General features: G+C 37.6%; 1 protein-coding gene across 3 annotated transcripts in view; it reads right to left on the reverse strand.

Annotated features, from left to right (window-relative positions):
* Window positions 1–23572, reverse strand: part of specc1 (sperm antigen with calponin homology and coiled-coil domains 1) — a 146104-nt gene that overhangs the window by 44676 nt on the left and 77856 nt on the right. For all 3 annotated transcript variants that reach the window (XM_065284264.2, XM_065284263.2, XM_065284265.2), the window contains 6 exons: window positions 20498–20705; window positions 17142–17215; window positions 16670–16845; window positions 4119–4303; window positions 2982–3082; window positions 2829–2901 (listed from right to left, as the gene is read on the reverse strand). In XM_065284264.2, the coding sequence (XP_065140336.1) occupies window positions 2829–2901; window positions 2982–3082; window positions 4119–4303; window positions 16670–16845; window positions 17142–17215; window positions 20498–20705 (817 nt within the window). The remainder of the gene's footprint in view (window positions 1–2828; window positions 2902–2981; window positions 3083–4118; window positions 4304–16669; window positions 16846–17141; window positions 17216–20497; window positions 20706–23572) is intronic.

The following is a 23572-nucleotide window of genomic DNA, read 5'->3' on the forward strand; positions in this document are numbered from 1 at the left end:
AGAGACAGAACAACAGGTCCGTATAAAAAAACTTGTACATTGTGTCCTATTATTCTCATCTTACCAGGTTTCCAGGGATTTGCAGCTCTCCGAGGACATAAGTTTTGGGCTCTAGCGACCCAATATTTATTTAAAGGAATTGATACACTGCTTAAATCATACAAAACTTAGTAGTAGTAGTACTAAGGAGAGTAATGATGGCTCGGCTCCACAGTTTTACCCTAAAACTGCTTGAGTATAAGACAAATTCACCAAAAACAATCAGAGCACTTTTATTGTTAAATTCCAACACTATATATCTAAGTACTTCATCTCATACCTACTAAACAGTATGCGGCTTCGGTTGCAGCCTCAATCTAGTTCTGTAGGCTACACGATCATAGGGAAGACAGCTGACTTGACAGATGTCCAAAAGACGACCGTTGACACCTTGCACAAGGAGGGCAAGACACAAAAGGTCATTGCAAAAGAGGCTGGCTGTTCACAGAGCTCTGTGTCAATGCACATTAATAGAGAGGTGAGAGGAAGGAAAAGATATGGTAGAAAAAAGTGTACAAGCAATAGGGATAACCGCACTGTGACTGCAGGATCTCTTAAACCTAAATAAAATTAATTAAATTAAATAAAATGAATTAATATATGTCAGCTGATACAACTAGACACGTGGGTTACGTGGGTTTAATGTTTGCTACGTCTGAATTTATTCTGCAAATGCTTTTTCATCCCCCATTATTTGCATTTACTCTTTTTTGCATATGTTAAAACAACCTCATGCGAGCATAAAAACTTTTTTGCCGTTTCCATAACTTGATTCTTACTGTATGCAATACTTCAAAATGGGCATGAAATCGGGGTGATGGAAACTCAGCTATTGATAATATAGTTATGTATATTATATGTGACCCGATCTGGCGAAATGAGTCGGAAGTCGCAACGTTCTATTTTAAGATATGAGCCGATAATGTGGAAAAACAATGAAATTATCAAAAAAAATATTTTTAGCTAATTTCAAAGAACAGACATTAAAAAATAATCTCCCAAAGTTTCGTAGTCCAAATAATTGAGTAAAGGTGTTTAAATGACTATTAAAGTTGAAACAGTTTTACTTAATCCGCTGGAAATTGCTTTTCTCAAATACTCTCGTCACCTCCGAGCATTCCGGGGATCCCCTGAAACGTCACTATCTCTCCAAATATGGTGTTACACGTTGTTTTAGAGCCAATCAGAAATCTTCATAAACGCTGATCGTTTGTCAATGGGAAACCCCGGGGCACCTGATTGGTCCAGCCATCCTCTTGTCAGTCTCGCAGCACACTACTCTCCTATTTAACTCCTTTTTGAATTGTTTACACTGTTATTGTCAACTAGCCTACACAAAGATATGATTGCATAGGCAAGCATTATTTGTTTTCTTTTTGCTTGTCTCTCTGTCTCTCTCATTTTTTCTCACACGCGCGCGCACACGCGAACACGCACGCACACACACGCGAACACGTACACACGCGAACACGCACACACGCGAACACGCACACGCACACACACTCTGGTTTCCATGTTCTATTCCCTTCCCCTAACTCAAACCCCAACCATCACAGAAACCTTTCTGTTACTTCACATTTTCAATAAACATCATTCTGTTTGATTTATAAGCTTGTTTCTTGGTTTACTGAAATAGCATTTATATTAATGTCTTTGGTCAAATTAAGCTGTAAAATAAATTGTTTATCCCTTTAAAAATGCAATGGATTTTGAAAGATATCTACAAAAAAGGGGCAAAAAACTTTAAAAGGCGTTTTTCTCAGGTTTTCAGTTGGAAAAAGAAGACAGACAACCTTAATTCAAATGTCTATATCTTTAAAACCATTCAAGGTATGACTTTGACTATGATATCATTTGAAAGCTTATTATCTCCTCTTTCAACTGATACCAAAATCTCAATTTTGAAATTTGGGTCACTGTGACTCATTTTGCTGGATCAGGTCACATATTGCATTTCTGTCAAGAGATGCTTCTTAAAGTCCCACAATGCACCTTTAACATGTATACAGTACTGTGCAAAAGTTTTAGGCCGCCACCACCACCAGACTTAAATGTCCATCCGTATTTATTTTTCATTTATATATCTATTTTATTAAGATACAAACAGAAAATACAGGAAATACGTACAAAAAATTCTTCTTTAGGCATTGTCATTGTTTAGTGTGACCTCTCTTGGCACGAAACACATCTTGAGCATTTTTGAGCAGGATGAAGAATGGATCTTTAAAATTAGAAATTAGGATTTAATTTTATTTAGGTTTAAGAGATCCTGCAGTCACAGTGCGGTTATCCCTATTGCTTGTACACTTTTTTCTACCATATCTTTTCCTTCCCTTCGCCTCTCTATTAATGTGCTTTGACACAGAGCTCTGTGAACAGCCAGCCTCTTTTGCAATGACCTTTTGTGTCTTGCCCTCCTTGTGCAAGGTGTCAACGGTTGTCTTTTGGACAACTGTCAAGTCAGCTGTCTTCCCCATGATCGTGTAGCCTACAGAACTAGAATGAGGCTGCAACTGAAACCGCATACTGTTAGATTAGAAGGTACTGAATGAGATGAAGTACTTACTTACTGAATGTTAAAACAGTAGGTACTGTATAGTATGAATCCTAGTAGTATGAATGCGATTTGGACATACTACATCCGCCATGTTGATACATCACGTGACATAAGTCATCATCACGTCATGTCATACCAGTGCGGAAATGGCTGCATTGCTGCTAAATGACTAAAGGACAAGTCTACAAAAAGGTAACAGTTATATGTCACTATACATGTCACTATAAAGTACCAGAGTTTGGGAAGCCTCCGAAGGCGATTCTTCTCTCAAGGGTTTTTGGCAGTGGCTTGATTCCAGAGTGCCTCTAGGAATATAAAGCATAGGTCACTGATAACGTGTCTTACAGTCTGAAGTAGATGCACTGTGCGATCTGTACAGTAATACCTGAATGGGTGAGACGGCTGCAGCAGGTGCTGTACGAACTGGTATGTTGCTCAGAGGGCTTCTGGGAGATGTGCGCATCTGTGCTGAACTGCTGCCTCCATCTAGAACCATTTACATTATTTCAATATTTATAATATATAAATTATAATTTTATTCTAAAGTGTAGTAAAGAGAGAGGATACGGGGTGAAAAATAACCCAGCATTTTTAGAGTGTAAGGTTGGGACTACTGTAGGTTTGGCTGAACAATGGAAGACATAAAGTTTGTGGTTTTGTAACAAATTACACATTTTAGTTAAATCACACAAAAAATGGTTCCTGAAAATCGTTTGACAGTAGTAGCTGTTGTATTTTGCAGAATAGAGTCATGGAAGTCGAATCTTGTGCACTAAAGGTCATTAATAATAGGCCTGTCATATTATTTTTGTTAAGCACATTAAACAAGATCTCTCGTCTGACATGACATTGTTGCTAATAAATGACCAGGCGTCCTTCTGTCTCACCAGCCATATCTTACAGAAATATCTGTCTGACACAAAGACAACGAGGACTGATTTGAGAGACCTTCCTGCCCGTGTATCAAAGACACATTGTGACTACAGACAGGTTGATCATTACATCATTCAGACCGATAGTCAGCGTTGGGGGTAACGCATTACAAGTAACGTGCATTACCTAATAATATTACTTTTCTGAAGTACAGAGTAAAGTAACTTTCTAAATGTACACATTAATATTTGAGTTACTTTTTAAAAAAAGTAATGCAATACTTTTCAGTTTAATTAATGCCGGAGCGGGAAAAGTTTGAGTCAGAAATGGAGCATTTTTGCAATCATAAAAACACCTGCACAGCCTGAAAGAGATCAAGCCTCAGCCAAGTAAGAAAAAGTAACGCAAAAGTAACCTAAAAAAAAAACGTAAGCATTACTTTCGATGAAAAGTAACTGAGTTACACAATTAGTTACTTTTTTGGGGAGTAACTTAATATTGTAATGCATTACTTTTAAAAGTAATTTTCCCCAACACTGCCGATAGTGTCACGAGCTACACACTTAATCGCTGTCTAAATATTTTCACATTTATTATACGATCGTAAACATTCATGAAAAATTTTAAAGTGGCAAAGAAAACTGCTCACTTGGAATGGACGTGTCAAATGACTTGATGAGCGTTTTGACTGTGGCTCCTGAATCCGCAGGGGTGCTGTTTTCACTCCCACCACCATTAGTCAGGAAACTTCCAGGTGAATTCTGGGACATGGGTGATTTATACCATTGAGGACCGCTTTCTGAGTCAGAGAGACTAACATCTTCACTCCACGACCTGTCAATCATAGAGACAGACACATAGAGATAGAGCCACAGTAGCTTATATGGGGGCGTGTACTGTGATGTACATTATATGATGAACACATACACAGTGTATAAACAACATTTTTCTTTTTTTATTGAAACATGTAAGGTTGCATCATACATACAGGAACAAATATACAATGTGCATACCAAGGTATTCATTTAAAGGTGTAGTTTACCCAATAATTTATATTCTGTCATCATTTACTAACCCTAACTGTCCTAACTTCATACTCTTAGTAATAAAAGAGCCTTCACTAGGGTGGTACTCTTTGAAAAGTACACATTTGGACCTAAAGAGATACATATTGGTACTAAATATCTAAAGCAAAAGGTGCAAATTAGGACATTTTTAAGGGGTAGTGTTTGCACTTATTTTTTAAGTTTAATCAATTTGAATTTACAAGTCATTTCAACTTGTATTTGTCATCTTGACTAGTGATGAGTTGCTGTTAAGCTAACCTTAAGCAACTCAAGATAACAAATAAAAGTTGAAATGATTTACACTAAAAATGTGACAGTGAATGTTATATTTTCAGTAGAAGCAGTAATTGAATAATCCATTAGCAGAACACATTTGTGGCCTATATAATTATACTATATTGTGTCTTTTATCAATACTCAGTCAAGCAGGTGTTTGGACAGATGCCCAGTATTTATATGTGTTTAAGACAGCCGTACATATGACTGCGCACACATATATTGTGTTGTGTTTAATTACAAACCATAAAACCTGTACAGCCAGTAGATCTCAGGCCGTAATTACTTTGACAAGCATCAAATGTCAATCATTCTGAGAAGACCATAATCAAACGACATAAGATGACATTTTATTGAGAAAAATCTGTGGAATTGTGTGGAATGGTAAAATGTTTACAACAAATCTGATGTGAACAAAATGTTTTAATATCCAAAAGCGTGCAAAAAATGTGCAGAAATTGACGACTTACACATCACAAATCAGTCCTGGTTTGTCCTCTGTATACAGATATATGTATCATACATTTTGTATTTATTGTAAACAAATGTGACCCATAAGACATAACTCTAAAGTCGTGTTATAGTCACGAAAAATTTGATTAGTTTATTTGTGTCCAATTCACCTTGTTAAATTTCTCTTTCGTGTCACTTACATGAATTTCTATAGTTTTTCGTGTCCGTGGCACGACTTTCTTTATCGTAGCATTTTATGATTTTTTTTCTCATAGATTTTTCCTATTTTCTTACCATTGTCGCATAGAATCACTTTCTGTTAGATTTTTAGAAGGGCTGGGCATAGATTAATCTAGATTAATCTCATACAAAATAAAAGTAATTTTTTGTATAATATATGAGTTTGAGCGTTGTGTAAATAGTATGTATATTTAAACACACACACATACATAAATATACATTTAAGAAATGTTTTATTTATATTTCTTTTTTTATTTATATATACTATAAAAATAAAATATTAATAAATATATATACACATGTAAATGTTTCTTAAATACATACATGAATGTGTGTACATAATAATTACACACAGCACAAACTCATATGCAAAAAATTACTTTTAACTAATTTTTAGACATCCTAACCCAAACCCCAGGTGAGAATAGTTTTAAAAGCAGAAGAAAAACATTGAGAAACCAATACATAAAATTACATCCTAACCAATACACCAAATCTAACCCCAAGCGACAATGATTTAAAAATAGAAAAAAAGAGAAAACAATACATAAAATGACACTATTTTAAGAAATTCTTGCTGAGTGACACGAAGGAAAAAAAAACATTTGTGCTCAAGGCACAAAAAGCTGAATTTCGTGCCATGGACTTAATCAAAATTAATCAAAATGTCTATGACTATAACATGACTTCATGTTGAAACTAGATTTGATACAAATTTCAAGTTAAAACCACATATTTTTTTTGCTTTTACTGGTTTTACCAACAAAGGCCACTAGGTGTCATTGTTTTGCTGCATACTATGATCACAAATTAATGCATTACTGTCACTGCATTATTATTGCTGCAAAAAGGGTTTTAAAATATGAAAACTACATTCTTAGAGCTATCCAATGATATATAGGTTGATATATAGATTTTTGAAGATTTATAATAGGATAGTAGTGTTATACTGTAAATATGTAATACCAAGAGCGGGCTTACCTGAGGGCCTATGACATTTAAGAAAATTGCTCCCAATATCTCTTTTTATTTTAAAATGTTGATGAAATATGAAAACTAAATGTTTACAGCTTTCCAACAATATATAGTTTGTTAAGATTATTTTTAGTTTTAGATTCAGAATAAGCTATTATCATGATAGTTGTAATGTAAGCAATATGGGTATGTCATAATTAAGGGTTAAAGATATTCAAGTTATCAAATTTCAAGAAAGTTCTTTCATTATGTAGGAAAAATCTTGTATGGAAAACAGAACGTCACTAAAAGTTTTAACATTAAGGTTTTTACAGGCGGGGTCACAAATGTGTAAAAACATTTTAGAACTGACAAAAGTAGAAGAAGCCTTAAAAAAAACACACAGATACGTAACATTCTGGAATAATCTGATTTACTGACCTCAGAAATACAGAATACGTGGATGATAAACAGTTTTCAACATGAACAATAAAACCCCCTCTCAAGAGTACACACATCATTGCAGTCCAAACAAGTAAATAAGTTAGATTTCCATCAAACAAACGGCATCATTCATAAGTAGAGAAAGTGTTTACAGAAAACTTAATCGTTTTTGGCACAGTCATATCCTGGAGTGTTATTATTAGCATATAATAACAGTTCTGATTAACTAAACGAATGCATGTTCCTAAAAGACATGCAACCTGAGATTTGACAAAAAGCTTTGAGAATTTGACACCAAGCGTCTCACAAGCTCTCAGACAATATATAAGCATCATACCTGAAAGCCGTGTCTCATTACCATTTCAGATTTCACGGTGATGCTCGCATCCTTTCATTAAAGTGAGACACACGTCCAAACTGAAATTGGTCACAGATCATTTAAGCATTGTGAATTGAAAACCACCGTGCACGGTGTACACAAACAGAAGTGCTTTGTTTAGCTGTTTACATTGAACGTGAGGTGAAGCACGTTTTGCAAAAAAAAAAAAAAACAATTCATATCACTACACAATGAAAATGTTAACATGAAAATATTTTTGAGTGGTTAGTGCCTCTTTAAATAAAAAGCATTTGAATGTCAGTAAGTTAATATGAGCAATTTAGATTTTAAAGCCTATAAACAGCTTGATACTTTGAAGGGTTGATATGCTTACGTTCACTGCCATCTAGTGTTGGACTTTAAATAATACACTGAATAAACAACAACTCTGTGAAGGATGGTACATGAATATACCCATGGTTGGGACAAAGAGATGCCAAATCCAAATATGTAAACTTAAAAAGATAAAAAAGTCATTTTACTCCTTTTAAATCTGCCTTTATATAAGTCAAGTTACTAATAATTTTAGGTAAAACAGCTCTTTGGCTGCAGTCAAAATACATGGCCTTCACTGGGGCAGAACCCTTTAAAAAGTCCTAATATGTACCATTAATGTACAGAAATGTGGTACCAATATGTACTTATGAGGTACTAATATGCACTCTTTGATGCCAAAATACATGTACCCCGACCAGCCTTTTTTTTTTTAAGTTGCCCGCCAGCATTTTTTGTGATTTTCATAAAAGTTTCACAAAATGCCTTCCCGGAAAATTTTGTTCTATAAATATATAAACATACAAATATATCAAACATACAAACAAAATGGGAAAAAAAATGCTTCATCCTATTCTCACTTGTTCTTTTTTATAACCTCTTAAATATGGGTAGGTTTCTTCAAAAATATTACATGTTGATCAGAAAGCTAAAATAATTGCATTTTTGTAAAGAGAATTTATTTAGAGATCAGATTCAGAATGATTATCAAAAGATACACGGAGTTTAAAATAAATTAAAGGTGACATAGAATGATTAAACGCGGTATTTATCCTTGTTCTGTGATGTGACATGTAACAAAATTTTGGTTGGGTCTGTAACGCCTTAGAAGCTTCCTAAAAACCTCTCTCAGAAAGCTATATTAGGGTGGAGGATTTTAAACGCGTAGTTTTGCACCTATTTGGCATCCCTTCGGGCTTAACTGGCAACCTCATTATGAAACGCAAGCACTTGACGCTGATTGGCTGCCTTTGCTGCCACTCAAAAAAATGTAAACTTTGCCGTCTTTAGAACATGGACAGACCAAAATTGTACAGATTGAAGAGCATACCTCGGATCGCGACTCATTTTTTCGCCTAGTGATGGGAGAAACAAAGCTTTTCGAAGCTTCGAATCAATTGAACCAATTGCTTCAAAAATTGATTCAGTTTTTTGAAGCGTTCAAAACACCACACACGCTGGCGGCCCCTGCTGGTCAAAATTGTGTAAAAGCAGATCTGTCCAAACATTTTACACTTTATTTACAAAATAATAGCAAGATTTGTATTAAAATATGTTTTAAAAGAATTATTTCACTTAATTAAGACATAATTAAAAGTGTATTGTGTGTTTTTAGTTTTATTTAAGGCAAACAAATCATTAAAACTAACTCCCCTGCTAGTGATGCACATTTTTGTCATTTAATCTGTCTATAAACAAAAAGTAGACAGAATTGTACTGTTATTAGTCAGAAGGATGCATGTTTTATGAACTTGCATAATAAAACTGACCAGAGTTCACCTAACCATATTTGACACTGGTCATTTGTGATCAACTCCCCCTAGTGGTGAATGTCTAAATGTTTCGAAACAGTTATGACGTAATGAAGCCTCATTTGCTAAAATCATGTGACTTGGCCCGTTTGAAACACGCTCCGAACCAATGATTCGAAACAAAAGATTCGTAAAAGTTTCGAAGCCTCAGAAGCACTTTGTGTACGTTCCTGAACGCGGGTAGACTACCGTTATTCAAATAAGACAAGGGAAAAACGAAGACAACTAAGACAAGTTTTTTTTATTCTCTGTCACCTTTGAATTTACCAAGGTGACATAGGAGCGAAAAAAAGTTCTGCACATGAAGGTTTTGCGTGCTCATGTGAAACTTTCGCGTGCTCACGTGAAACTTTTGCGTGCTCACGTGAAACTTTTGCGTGCTCACGTGAAACTTTCATGTGCTCACGCAAAACCTTCATGTGCAGAATTTTTTTTAAAGTTTAAGGCTGGTTCAGACGGTACGAATTTAAAATCGTCGGCCGATTCTCCAACCCTGAGAGACCCCACACACGGCGATAAAACATTGCGGGTCTAACAGTTTTGGTCGTACAGTTAGTGGTGCGCCACCACATGGCAAAATCAACACATCACACACGAACCGATTTGACTCCCGAGCAGTCCCAGGTCAGACGGGAAATCTCGCAAAATCTCTCGAGATCAAACGTGATTTCAGAGTAAACAATCATGGCGGACGAAGAGGATGCAGTGGCGATAGTTTGCAGTTTGTTTTTAACCGACAAAAAACGTTCTCAAAAGAAAAGGCGATGGTCAAAGAAGCGGAGACAAGACAACGGGAGCATGGACTATACTTGCTACATCATGATATGGATGTGAGTTGTTGTGACCCGTGATTTTGTTTACATGACACCGGTACATCCTCGCTTCCTCGTCACCTCGCTTTCTGATTGGCTACACGTCACAGTCCACAGGCTGCATGCTCGGTTGTCCCCGGGAGACACCACACACGAGAAGAAATCGGGCCAAAAAAATCCAACATGTTGGATATCCCCGATTTGAGATCGGAGCGGTCCCGAGGTGCTTCCGAGTAGACGAGAGCAGTCTAAACACACCACACACGGCAAGAATATCTGATCAGTTTATTTTACGATTATCGGAGCATCCTTAAGATTGTCGGAAGGGGTGAATCGGGGCTAAAATCTGCCTAATTATCCTGCCGTGTGAACCAGCCATTAGTTTCGCGTGCACACGTGAAACTTTCGCTTTCACGTCAACACGCAAAACTAAACGCAATAGTTTCACGTGCGCACACGAAACTAAACTTTGTTTAATTTTTGCTCCATGTCCCCTTCGGGGCTCCGTATGAATTAGTTTTGCTTCAGTTTTTTATAAATTGGGTAAGAGTGGCATCTAGTAGATAAAGATTTTACAGATTACTGTAAAAACTCGTCAGGGAAACGTCATTGGCAGGAAAATGTTTTCTCTTAATTGACGAGATAACTAGTTAGGTGCAAATGTGTACTTTTTGAAAGGGTACTGCCCCGGTGACAACTAGGAACCAGTTTTTCTGACAGCGTACAACAAAATAAAAAAGTGCTGGTTGCGTAGTAAAAGTTAAATAAAGGGTGGCTTTATTCCTAAGGCAGTGTGTTAAAAAGCTATTTGTTTTTAACTTACAAACAATAGTGCTCAATAGTGGAGATTCAACAGTTACACTTTTGTTCATTTTTTACTTGCTTTTCTGCTTAAAGGGCACCATAACACAAGCCTAAAAGCAGATCACATGATCAAACACAACTCAAACAGTGCAAGTGCTGTTAACTCCGAGAACAAATACAACAATCCCATCTGTAAAAACCTCGCCGTGTGTAGTCCTTCTTTTCCATATCTGAATTTGTCTCCATGAATAATACTGATGAAAACATAGTTTTGCATTACAATACTGTAAACCAGTCTTCGGTAACACATCTATCGGCCCTCCAGTACCGCCTTGGACGTCTCAAATGTGGATCCTGTGCCAAGCCTGTAACAGAAAAAATCGACAATGTCCAAATGAAAGCACTCTCTTAATTAAACTCCCCAGTTAATTAGGATGAAAGCTTCAGACCGGTGCCATGGCCGGTATATTGAGTTTTATTAATAAAAACCAAATGTTTTAATCATGGCAGGTGATGCTTATCATCCATCATGCATTTCTCTGAAAATGAATAAAATACACAATTGGTGTGTGAAAATCAGAGCAACCAGCAGGTGACGCCACACGCAAGGTTTCAGCGGCAGAGTATTATAAAAAGAACACAGCAAGCAAAGCAGACTCAGCCCCCTTGAATACAGCATAAGCCAATCAGATAGTAGTAGTATTGTGTGGCTAAGGCAGAGAAAACAGGCAAGACACAAGCTCTTCATCATCATCATCATCCTCAAAGATGAAATGGCTCTGTCTATCCATATGCATTCATACTAGCATTCTGTATGAGTGCTGGGCTTATGCACTCACCTGAGTCAGAGGACAATCCATTAGGACACATCTGAGAGAAGGGGGATATCGATGCACACTGGCTGTCCGTTTGAGCGGAGGGGAAAAGTTTAAGATCTGGCAACTTAAACGCACTACTTACTTATAAGTGCTCTAAAAATCTATTATTTGTAAGGTTTTGTTATTTAAAAACATGACTGGGAATTAGCTATTGAAAAGAGAGTATTAAAGGAATAGTTCACCCAACGTCAAAACAAATATTAAACTTTATGTATGATAATGTGCACAATACATAAAAAATGACAACTAACAAAACTTGTTCTACCTCATACCGAAGGTTCTGAAATTTTCTGACATGAACATTTTCTGACATTTTCTGCAAATGACACTTGGGGCCCTATTTTAATGATCTGAAACGCAAGTGCGAAGCGCAAGTGACTTTGTGGGCGGATGTTGGGCGCTGTTGCTATTTTCCCGGCTGGAGAAATAACTTTTGCGCCGGGCGCAAATCAATAAGGGGTTGGTCTGAAGTAGGTTCATTATTCATAGGTGTGGTTTGGGCGTAACGTCAAATAAACCAATCAGAACGCTATCCAACATTCCCTTTAAATGCAAGGGCGCAAGTTCCATGGCGGGTTGCTATTATTATGACGGATTTACCAGCCGCACGCCAGGGGCGGTTCACAGCCGAGGAGACCCACGTTCTTGTAAGAGCAGTCAAAGACAGAGAAGTTGTTTTGTATGGGGATAGGAGAAACCGGCCCAAATCAGCGTCGGTTAAACAGGCGTGAGAGGAAATAGCCACAATTGTCTCATCAGCTGGCATCCCCATCGTTGCGCCAAGCGTTACAATGATGTCAGGAGACGGGGGAATCCCAAGCTTGCCAGCATAAATCGGGCACGCCGTGTAACGGGAGGTGGATCTGCCTCTACACAGGACCTGACGCCAGCAGAGGACATCGCTGCGTCCACCCTCACCGCTGAAAGGGTTTGGGGGCTTTGAAATCGGAACCAAGAAATGCAAGCAAGGTCCAACCCCAAAGTAAACTTGCAAATCAAGTTCATATACATTAAGGTTTCTTATGAAAACATTTTAATTATTATTTACATAAAATAAACGTAATACAGCCACACAACAAAATTATGAAAATATTTTAATCGTTATTTGCAAGAGAATTTTTTAACGCAGCCACAAAATAAATAAAAACTATCACGACGATGCTCACCACTATGATTTCCCTTATCTCATGTGTTAATATTTTTTATTGTAACAATCTATGATTTGCAAAAATAACTTTTGCATCTGTGTAGATTAGATAAGTGTGTGTGCGTTGTGCACGCTATACATTATGGTCAAGCATGCGCCCTTAAAATAGCATGATGAACAACGCGCAACGCGCCACTGACTTTAGTTTTTTTTTTTTGGTCAGTGCCGCATTTTTTTTTTTAAACTGCAAAATAGCATCAGGGATGGTTTGCGCCACAACATGCCTCCTTTTTTGCGCTGAACCGCCCAGGGAGCGCAAGTTCATTCCCTAGTTTGCCGACGTGCGTCTGTGGAGGGAAAAACCCGCTGTGCGCCGGTGCAAAATACGAATGATACATGCGTCACTGACAAAGTCAATTGCGCTGGGTGCAAGATAGGGCCCTTGGTGACATTTGTCATATACATGCATAAAATCTCCTTTATGTTCATGAACCGTGTCATGTTATGATTATGAAGATGTCATGTCAGTCTTATGAACACCCCTTCATGTAAAGTGTTACCCAGGTTTGTAATAAAAAGGACAGATTTTTTATTTTTTGGGTGAATTATCCCATTAATACATTTTCACAAATTGATATGAACAATTTCCACTTGTTTAGTGATCGATATGCCTATCGAATCAAATGAATAATACCACTGTCTTCATTGTATAAATTAAATCAATTTAATATAAATCATATTTTTAAGAGCTTCAGAAGATTTTCTTTGTTTTGGATTGTTTGATTAACATTAATGACACAGACTAAAGTATGTTAATTTAGGTTACTGTCTCTTTAAAACCAGAAAAACATTGACCTGGTTTCTGCCTCTATACATACACTTTAGACATAAACAAATGTTTTTATTAGAAAAAGAATACTCAAACAGACAAAGGCCACAGAAGCCATTTGTTTTAGCTGTTGCCGCTGAAACTGTCTATACCAATAGTCTCCAACATGGTGCCCACGGGCACCAGGTTGCCCGCACGAAGTCTGTGAGTTGCCCGCCAAAGCATATTTGATTAATAGCCTCAATTTTGATATTTATTTATTACATGTTTATAAATTAGCTTGGTTTCTTTTATGCATGTTAACAATATGCAATAATAAAACATACCCATATTGTTTTATCCATTGTGGTAGCCCTTCCTCACAAAAAACGTTGAAGACCCTTGATCTATACTTTTTAAGTGTATAGATGATGTGTAAATGGGGAGACAATACGTACTAGCAACATCCGGGAACTTAACTATCAATTTCGTCAGCGCCCCTTTTTAGGGGAAAATAAACTAGACGTCCTTACACAGCCGGCAGGCGTGAATAACTTCAGATTAAGCATGTCAAGTAATTATATGTCTGCCTTGCCTGCCATAGAGCATGAAAGATACATCCCCAAACATTTAAAAACATGTCCCTTCATTCTCGCTGTGTCAAATTGGTGTAACAACAGTGGCGCTTGTGACTGCTCATCCGAGGGGCGCAAATTCAAAATATGTGTTTGTGTGTGTTGCTTGTGTTTTCAATGTGTTTGTTGCGTATTATGAACCATGTGCATCACATGTTTTTTTGTCAAAATAATTGCCTGCCGCACACGCATCAAAACCGTTTATGATAAAAGAGACGCTCACGTTCCCAAAATACACGCAAAGCACTCCCTTAACAGTAAACTCGGATTACGCATGAGATTATCGAGTATCTGGCAAACGCGAGCGTCTCTTTTATCATAAACCTTTTAGAGGCGTCTGCAGCAGCCACTTATTTTGACAAGACACGTGATGCACACAGGATCTCTCGATGCACAGAACACATAATATGAATATTATATATTATAATATATATTATGAATATTAATATTTTATATTATGAATATTAAAATATTATTTTGAAATGACGAACCACACACATGATGGGCTACATACATGTTGTGACAAACTTCGCATCGAGCGCCCTCGCAAAAAGAAGTCACCGGCCGCCACTGTGTAACAACCCTACCCAGTCACCAGAGGTGTCTTCCCTGGACATTTACTCGTACGTTATTGAGTCCACAGGGAAGCAGTGAATGATTTTACTTGGTATTTAAAAGTAAACATGTTTAAATTTATGTTTTATGTCTTTATATTAAGAGTACTGAGTGCACTTTTCTGTCCAGCTATAAAACACGCCTGGCTTAGCTTTCGATATCTAGTGTAATTCATGATATTTCCATAACAGCAAGTTGATAACGGACATAAACTAAGACAGCCCAGCAGTTATCTATCTAAAATAACACGATGATCATAACAGGTTGTAAAATTTGTGGGTTGGGAAAGCTTACATAACTTAAACCGTATGTTTAAGGTTGCTGGTGTCCTGCTTTCTAATCAAGCTTGAGATGTCATGCAATACATTATTAGTAAGGGTGTCACGATTTTTAAATTGAAATCGATCGAAATTAAGTCACAACCTCGAACTTCAAATAAAAAAATGGGATCGTCGATGCTGCCACGCCCCCATGTCACGTCCGGTCGGCTTGTCAAGCGGGGAAAATAAACCTCTCAGAGGTGTCTTTAAAAACATGGGTCCAGCGGAACGCGATTTATATTTTAAACACGTGGGATGTATTGCTACAACTCATTGTAATGCATATCATAAACAGGATTACTACCTAGTGATCTGCCTTTGGACAGAGCCCAGCTCTCTGCACGTGCGCGAGAGAGCCGCCAAGATGCAGCGGGTTATATTTTAAACAAAAGGGATAGTTTGCCTCAGCTCGCATGAAACGCATAAAACTGAACAAATACTACTTTAGTTTATGTTTAGACTTTGGACAGATGCGAGAGCGTGTGCACGTGAGACAGAGAGAAGCGCAGCTGCTTATGACGCACCGGTTTTATATCAGATGCTGAGGAGTCCAAGACGCGCGTATTAAGTCCATGTGCGTGCAAGAAGGAATCCTCTCTCTACAAGCTCTCTCGCGTAAAGTGAAGCCCACAAACCCCCATGCAAGGAAAAGCACGCAGCGTTCATGTTAATGTGAAACTATAATAATAATAAAGGCATATCATTTTTTGTCTTTCAAAAAAATAATAATTTAAAAACCGAGAATCGAATCGTGACCTTAGAATCGAAAATGTAATCGAATCGAGGAATTGGAGAATCGTGACACCCCTAATTATTAGAGATATTCAAATGTTCAATAATGTTTAGCCTGTCTGTACTGTGAAGAGTAAACCAGACAACAACTCTTTGGCATGTTATAAGGTTAGTCCACTTTCTCGATCCAATACTGTATGACGGTTTGTTTTCCCCTAAAAGTGGGCGTGAATCTGTTCAGAGACATTTTATGACGTATGGTCTATTTTTTATCCTCTGTGCGGTGGACAGATGCTAAAGAGACTATTCCAAAGAGGAAACAGTATGTCCTGGATTTTAGATAACTAGCACACAAGATAAGCATGAAAAAACATAACACTGATGCCAGCCCAGTTCACCAAACAACATGGGATGAACACTGTTTCACATAAAGCACATAACACTTACTCAAATAACCCAATGTATATTGAATGCTCTTGGTGGATCACATGCGTATATGCAAAAACTAAAATGTAAATGTGTGTGGGTTTTGCTGTGGGGAGATGTGTCTGGTCTGTCTGTGTTAAAAATAGACAGTGGATCTAAGTAGGCTGTATCCCAGTTTGCAGCTGTTACACAAAAGAGTGGATACAAAGAGTGTGGAAAAGCAGAAAGTGAGTGCGTGTGAGTTCACTGGTACACCCCTTAAAAGCTCAAACTACTCTAGATATATAAAATACTGTGTGGTATCTTTGTGAACTATACCAGTGAAGCCAGAGGAGGACATCTGGATAGAGGAGAGAGCCGTTAAAGAGCCCAGATGAATGAAGATGGTTATCAATGATAAAGTACCTGGCTCCTCTGATCTGCTCCATCTCTGCAGTCAGCGCTGCACTGTGCTCCTGCTCCTCTTGCAGCTGTCTGCGCAACATGCGCAGCTCCTGCTGAGCCTCCACTTTGATGTCATTAGCAACCACCACTGCCGTCTGAAGGTCGGCCTGAAAACGACGCCACTCCTCTGTCTCTTCCTGTTGATGTACATAGACAGAAATATATCTTTGGTGAGTAGAGAGGGTGTGTGTATGTGTTTGCATGATCTCATGGGGTTGGTCACAGTAATGTCCTTTTTAATCACTTTGATCGATGAGCTGCGATCTAACCTGCAGCTCCGACTGCACACTGGTCTTAAACATATCGCCCCATTATGCACAGATGGAAGATATTTGGCTCGAATTACGTTAACACTGTTAAACGTTCCCGGTAATGTTGTGGTTTTTTACAAAACAATAAGTACAAGATGACCACAGATAAACACGAATTTCACCTTCATCTGTTTATTCAGTCCTTTAATCTGCTTCTCCAGCTCAGCCTTGTTTTCTTCCAGCCGCTTGGCTTCATCTGAAAAAAGAAAAGTAAAAAGTAAAAAACATGGATGAAGAGGGAAAACATGTCGATAGTTTTCCAGCACAAAATCAAAATCATTTCATTCATAATTATGTCACAACTTAGCATGTACAGGTGTAATGGTGAATAAAAACCAATAGTATACATCCTTTTTTTATTATGTAAAGTTGGTAACAAAGTTTACACTTTTGTCATGTATATAATTTGTATACAACCAAAGCTACAAAAATATCAAAACATTTCTTAATTAAAGGCGGGGTGCATGATTTTTGAAAAACACTTTGGAAAAGGTAGTCCGGCCGAGTACCAAAACACACTTGTAGCCAATCAGCAGTAAGGGGCGTGTCTACTAACCAACATCGTTGTCTGGGTTGCGTATGTGTGCGGTGGGTCTATCAAAAAAAAAGGTCTAGATTATTTTGGGGTAGGGGCGTGTTTGTTTAGGTGATTTCAAATGTCAACTTTGGCTTTCAGAGATCATGCACCCCACCTTTAAAAGACTTTCATAGTAAATGTAGTTTTTGGATCATATTCCATTATAATCGTTTTGTTGACATGTTAACTATTGTTTTTTAAATGTATGAACTGGAATTTGTGTGCCATAAATAATGAATGACATGTTACTTTGCTCATTGTGTTTGCCAGGTTTTGCTCATATTTGTATTTAAGAAATTTATTTGTATTTTTATTAAAGTGAAATCCTCAAATAAAGGCCTATTTATGAAACATGTTACTTTACATTTACATTTATGTTTGAGAGCAATTTCATTCAAATGTTCACCTTACAATGACAAATTTACTTTTAATCAGAAGTTTTTAACCATACTGATATCTCAGATGTCAATTTTTGATTGCTTAAATACCAGTGAGAGGACTAAATTTTTATTTATAATTTTTTTCCTAATTACCTTCAATAGGCAAGTGCAGACAGAATTGTCACATCCTTAACGTTGTTTCTTCCTCATAAATGTCCATGTTTTTTTATTTTAAAATAAAATAAATATGTGACCCTGTATTTGTAGCAATAATAAAAAAATACATTGAAAAAAATACATTGGTTGGGTCAAAATAATTGAAATAAAGATGATGTTCCATGAATATATTTTGTAAATCTCCTACCCTTAATATCTCACAAAATGTATTTGTTATTAGTAATATGTGTTGCAATTTGGACAACTTTAAATGCTATTTTCACAATGTTTGAATTTTTTGCACCCTTAGATTCCAGATTATCAAATAGTTCAATATTTCAAATATTTACCCTTATGACTGTTTTTGTGGTCAAGTGGCACCTTTGTTCTTTGAAGAACCTGTTGGGTACTATTGCATTTATTTTCACAGAATCCTGCATAATATGTTGTCCCCTAAAAACCTGTGTCCTTTTTGTCACATCCACATGTTTATTTTCAGGAGTTTAGAAAAATATAAACAGATAATTGAATATATTGGTAATAATTATATTGTAATGCTTTTATTTTAATATTTCTAATTCTTGAAAATTTCACATCCAGAATGCAGCAGTTGCTCTGGACGATTTTATCAAAAGCGACTTTTAGTAACTTATGCATTTGGCAGACGCTTTTATCCAAAGTGACTTACAGTGCATTACACAAGGTATACATTTTAATCAGTATGTGTGTTCCCTGGGTTCAAACTCATGACCTTTTGTGGTGCTAACGCAATGCTCTAAAAACAAACGGTGCTATAAGTGGTTTTTTGCTCGTAATCATAGAAGAACCATTTTTAGTGCCATATAGCACCAGTGAAGCACCTGTGAAGAACCATATAGGGGCCATATAGCACCACATATGGTTCTACATAGCACTATATGGTTCTACACAGGTGCTTCACTGGTGCTTCACCGGTGCTATATGGCACTAAAAATGGTTCTTCTATGATTACGAGCAAAGAACCACTTTTGGTGCTATATAGCACCGTTTGTTTTTAGAGTGTACCACTGAACTATACAGGAACTTGTAAAGAAGGAACTACAACATTTAAGGAACTTACAGTGTTGACTTACAGTGCAATTAAGTTATATATTTTATTAGTACAGATATGTGTACTGAGCATAAAACCAATGACTTATTGCGCTGTTAACACAATGCTTTACAATTGAGGGACACGAAAGCTTTGCCGTTTAACAAATGACATTAAAGGGTGCCAAAATAAAATATATTCAGAAACACAAATTAAATTTTACTAGACAATACGTCCACTGTAGTGGTATTTAGTATTTACAGAAATGTACTATAAATACTATTTTGCAGTAATTAAAAGCTATAAAAAGGAGCTTTCTAGACATGGAGCGTTTATAGCATGTGAATGTACTGAGGCTGAGGTTGTTAAATTGTAATCTGCACTATGAACCTAACATGAAATGTTGTTAGGTGTATGTGATGTATGTAGAGGTCTTCACGGGTCCACTTAGATCCGAAAACCAGAGGTCCGACCTGAGACCCAAGCGGGTTCGGGTCTAAAAGTTTCACATGTGTACACCTTTTCACATTCCTCGTACAAGGGTCGGGTATAAGAGTAGCGGCATCGAGTTTTGGGTAATTTTAAATGAATGTGTTTGTTGCTAAATGGACCTGAACTATCGAGTCATTTTCCAACCGCTCTTCTGTTTATTTTCGTTAAGACAGACTTGTCAATCAATTTAAAATGCGTATTTTGGTGGTTACTTTGGTGTTGTCGATAAATTACAAAAGGAAAATAAATGGAGCAGGGGACCAAATTCGTTACAAGGCCACCTGGGTTTCCTTCTGTCTGACTGGTGCATGTGGGGCTGCAGATTGCACACCCATTGGTGCCGTTTACATTCGGGTCCTGTCAGGTTAAAATAAAATTGCCTTGGGTCTAATTTTCTCCGGTTTGTCTCGGGTCGGGTCTTACTTAAAAAAAAAAAAATATTTATGCACGTTGGGTTCGGGCAAAAAGTGATCAGGTCATTTCGGGTCAGGTACATTTCTTTGGACCCGAGAAGACCTCTAGTCGTATGCCATTAGGGACGCATAACGATTAATCTATAGCAGAATAAAAGTTTTTGTTTACATCATATGTGTGTGAACTATGTATAATAATTATGTATATATAAATATGCACACATGCATGTATAAATTTAAGAATTTTTTTTATATATAATATAAATATACATAAATATACATTTGCAAATATATCTAAACCTTCAAATGTTGTCAGATCCTACGGTGTGTGTCGGGGGAGTGGAGTTATGGGTAAAAGTATAAAAAAAGAGGAGACAGATGAAAGTCTTACTCTCCATGTCCAGTATGGTCTGGTTGGTGTGTAGTCTAACAGCCCTATGCTGCTCTACTTGGTCCTCCAGCTCAAAGATGGTCTCTTTCAGGTCCTTGATCTGGTTCTCAGCATCTCGACTCTTTTCTTCAAGAGCGAGCATGTTGGCTTTGTGCTCTTCTTCCTGTTTCTCAAACCTTTCAAGCAGCTGTTGCTTATCTGCCTCCACCTGCACAAACACACATGTAAACTTCTCAAAAACAGTCATAGCGGTAAAGATGAATGACCTCATGTCTATGTTAAGAAGTCTCTTCATGGGAAACTGTATGAAAAGATCATGAATGACTGCGCTAGCTTGCTCTCCCTGCTTAGTAAAACACTATAGCTCACACTATCTCCTAAGCTGGTCTCTTGGGCCTGATCATCTGGTCTGCTGACTTGTTTTAGATGGGTTTTGTAACATTTTAGCTGGAAGATCATCTTAACCTAAGCATGGGCTGGTGAAAGCTGTTTTTTCGGTAGGGTGGGTCAGGGTATGATCTCATCAAAGCTGAACCACCAAAATTGTACACATCACTTTCTTTAGAACCCTGTCCATTGAGAAAAGCCTACAGATGAGCTCTTGGAAAAGCATTGCCTGATGGGACCAAACACCCTCGCTGTCATCTGGACTGAGGGTGTATGCTAAAACCACAGGCTTGGCTCACTCAGTGGTTAAGTCAGCAGTTAAATGACAGTTCACTTGCTTTTTGTGGTGATCTGGTTTTGTGTTATGACAGCCATGAGGTGCCAGCAGGGCCTGAAGTTAACTTTTTGGACCACCAGCCACTGTGGCGGGTGGATTTAGAAAACCACCTGCCACAGAGACTTTTTACCAGCCAGTTTTTTTTTGTGCCTGAATAGTGAATTATAACACTGTCTTTATTGTATGAATTAAATATAATTTTTTTCAGAGCTACAAAAGTGAATTTCTCTTTGTCTTAGGTTGTTTGATTAACATTAATGACACAGACTTAAGTAGGTTCATTGAGGTTACTGTCTCTTTAAGACCAGCACAGACTGGTTTTTGACTCTCTAATACATACACTTAAGACATAAAGAAATGTTTTATTAGAAAATGAATACTGTTGAGATCATTTTGTTTATATGTGCCCTGTCAAGAGCAAAAAGCTTTTATGTAGGCATGCTTTTAGGAACGCGTCTCTCCGATGTGCCCTATTGAGTCCCCTTAAACCCGCGCACGCACACAGAGACAGAGGGGGCACAAACTGCGCACATAAACGCCGCACATACGTTGTTTTTCATTACTATATTCGCAAAATGTATGTTAATGTACTACAGTATAAGGCATAGTAGCGCAACTCTCTCTAAAGTTTACACATCAAGAGTTCTGATCCGTCACAGCAGCACTACACATCTGTGCAACTGCGATTGTACAGTAGCCTATGTCAGCATTGCATTCTCTTCGCATCTCACCAACAGTTTCATACTTACTCGCACATCCAAACGTAGTCAGAGAAGTGCCTCATCTTCTTTCCAATCGCATGAATGTTGCGAAACAGCAGTCGCATCCTCTCAATGAATCACTCAATTTTAGGGGTGCAACGGATCACAAAACTCACGGTTCGGATCACATTACGGATTTTGAGGCACGGATCGGATCATTTTTCGGATCAGCAAAAAAAAAGTATGGGAAAATTCTAATAACAAATCAAGAAATTACAAACATTTATAAAAAGAACAAGGTTGCACATTAAGTAAGGTCTAAAATCATTAGTTACAGAAATCAAATGAATAATAACACTGCATTTATTGTATTAATTAAATGTAATTATTATTTTTTTAAAGCTTCAGCAGTGATTTTCTCTTTGTCTTGGGTTCTTTGATTAACATTAATGACACAGACTTAAGTAGGTCAATTGAGCTTACTGTCTCTTTAAGACCAAATATGCACAGACTGCATCTCTCCGTTTGTGCACTACCGAGTCCCCTTAAACGAGCGCACAGACACAGACAGAGGGCGAATTACAGACGGCGCAGCATTACAGTCGTCCCACATAAAAACGTTACGTTGTTTTTCATTGCTCTATTAGCCAAATGTATTTTAATACACTACAGTATGAGAGAGAGTAGCGCAACTCTCTGAAATTTAAACATCAAGAGTTCTGATCTTTGAAGGATGATGTCTGACTCGAGCTGGACCGGACGCATTCAACCGCACGCGTGCGTTTGTGCGTAAAGTAAACTGATCACTTTAGCGCCGTTTTGCAGTTAAACTGTTTAAAATCACTTGAATGTTAACATTTGCAAACCTTTATAATACTTACAAATGATAAACTTTCCCTATTTAAATTTGCGTATTAATCCGCGAATCACATGCGAGCCGAACCGTGGGTCGTGATCCGTACGGATCACGGATCAACTGCGATCCGTTGCACCAATTTGCATCAGTGATATGCGCAGGCTGATAAGAAATGAGCGGGTGCCGGTTACGACGAGTCATCCAAAAATATTTTTATGATATTCAGGCCGCGGTCAGGAGGTCGAGTTTAAAAACTATTTTGAACAATTGCGGGCGGGTTAGTTGAAAATGTCGGTCGGGAGTGGGTTGTGTATACAATGACCCGCGCATCACTGATTCGCATTGGCTACCCGCCAATGTGGCTGGTAGATTGACAGTGTTAAGTTACCCGCCAATTGCAAAATCCACCCGCATTTGGCGCGTGGTCGGGTGTTAATTTCATGCCCTGGGTGCCAGTGATGTTGATGTCCTTGAGGGTTTATAACTGTCTTTTCAACATTTACAAGTGTACAGCTGCTTAAGTTTAGCCTTTTAATGCAAGCAACTCTGTAATTTTTCGGTACTACATGCGGAGCATGAAAACATGAATATGCTTTATAGCTGGTTGTAATGAAACTTCTGTATACATGGTGGCTTTTTAATAGCTTTTTGCATTCCTTCTTTGACACTCAGAAAGAAACAGATGTGACAATTTTACAAGGCAATGTAATTGGTTAAAGGAGTAGTCCACTTTATAGATGGGGCCCATTGACTTACCATAGTATTATTTTCCTACTATAAAAAGTCAATGGACC

Source organism: Paramisgurnus dabryanus, chromosome 5, assembly GCF_030506205.2.
Source record: "Paramisgurnus dabryanus chromosome 5, PD_genome_1.1, whole genome shotgun sequence".
NCBI lineage: Eukaryota > Metazoa > Chordata > Actinopteri > Cypriniformes > Cobitidae > Paramisgurnus > Paramisgurnus dabryanus.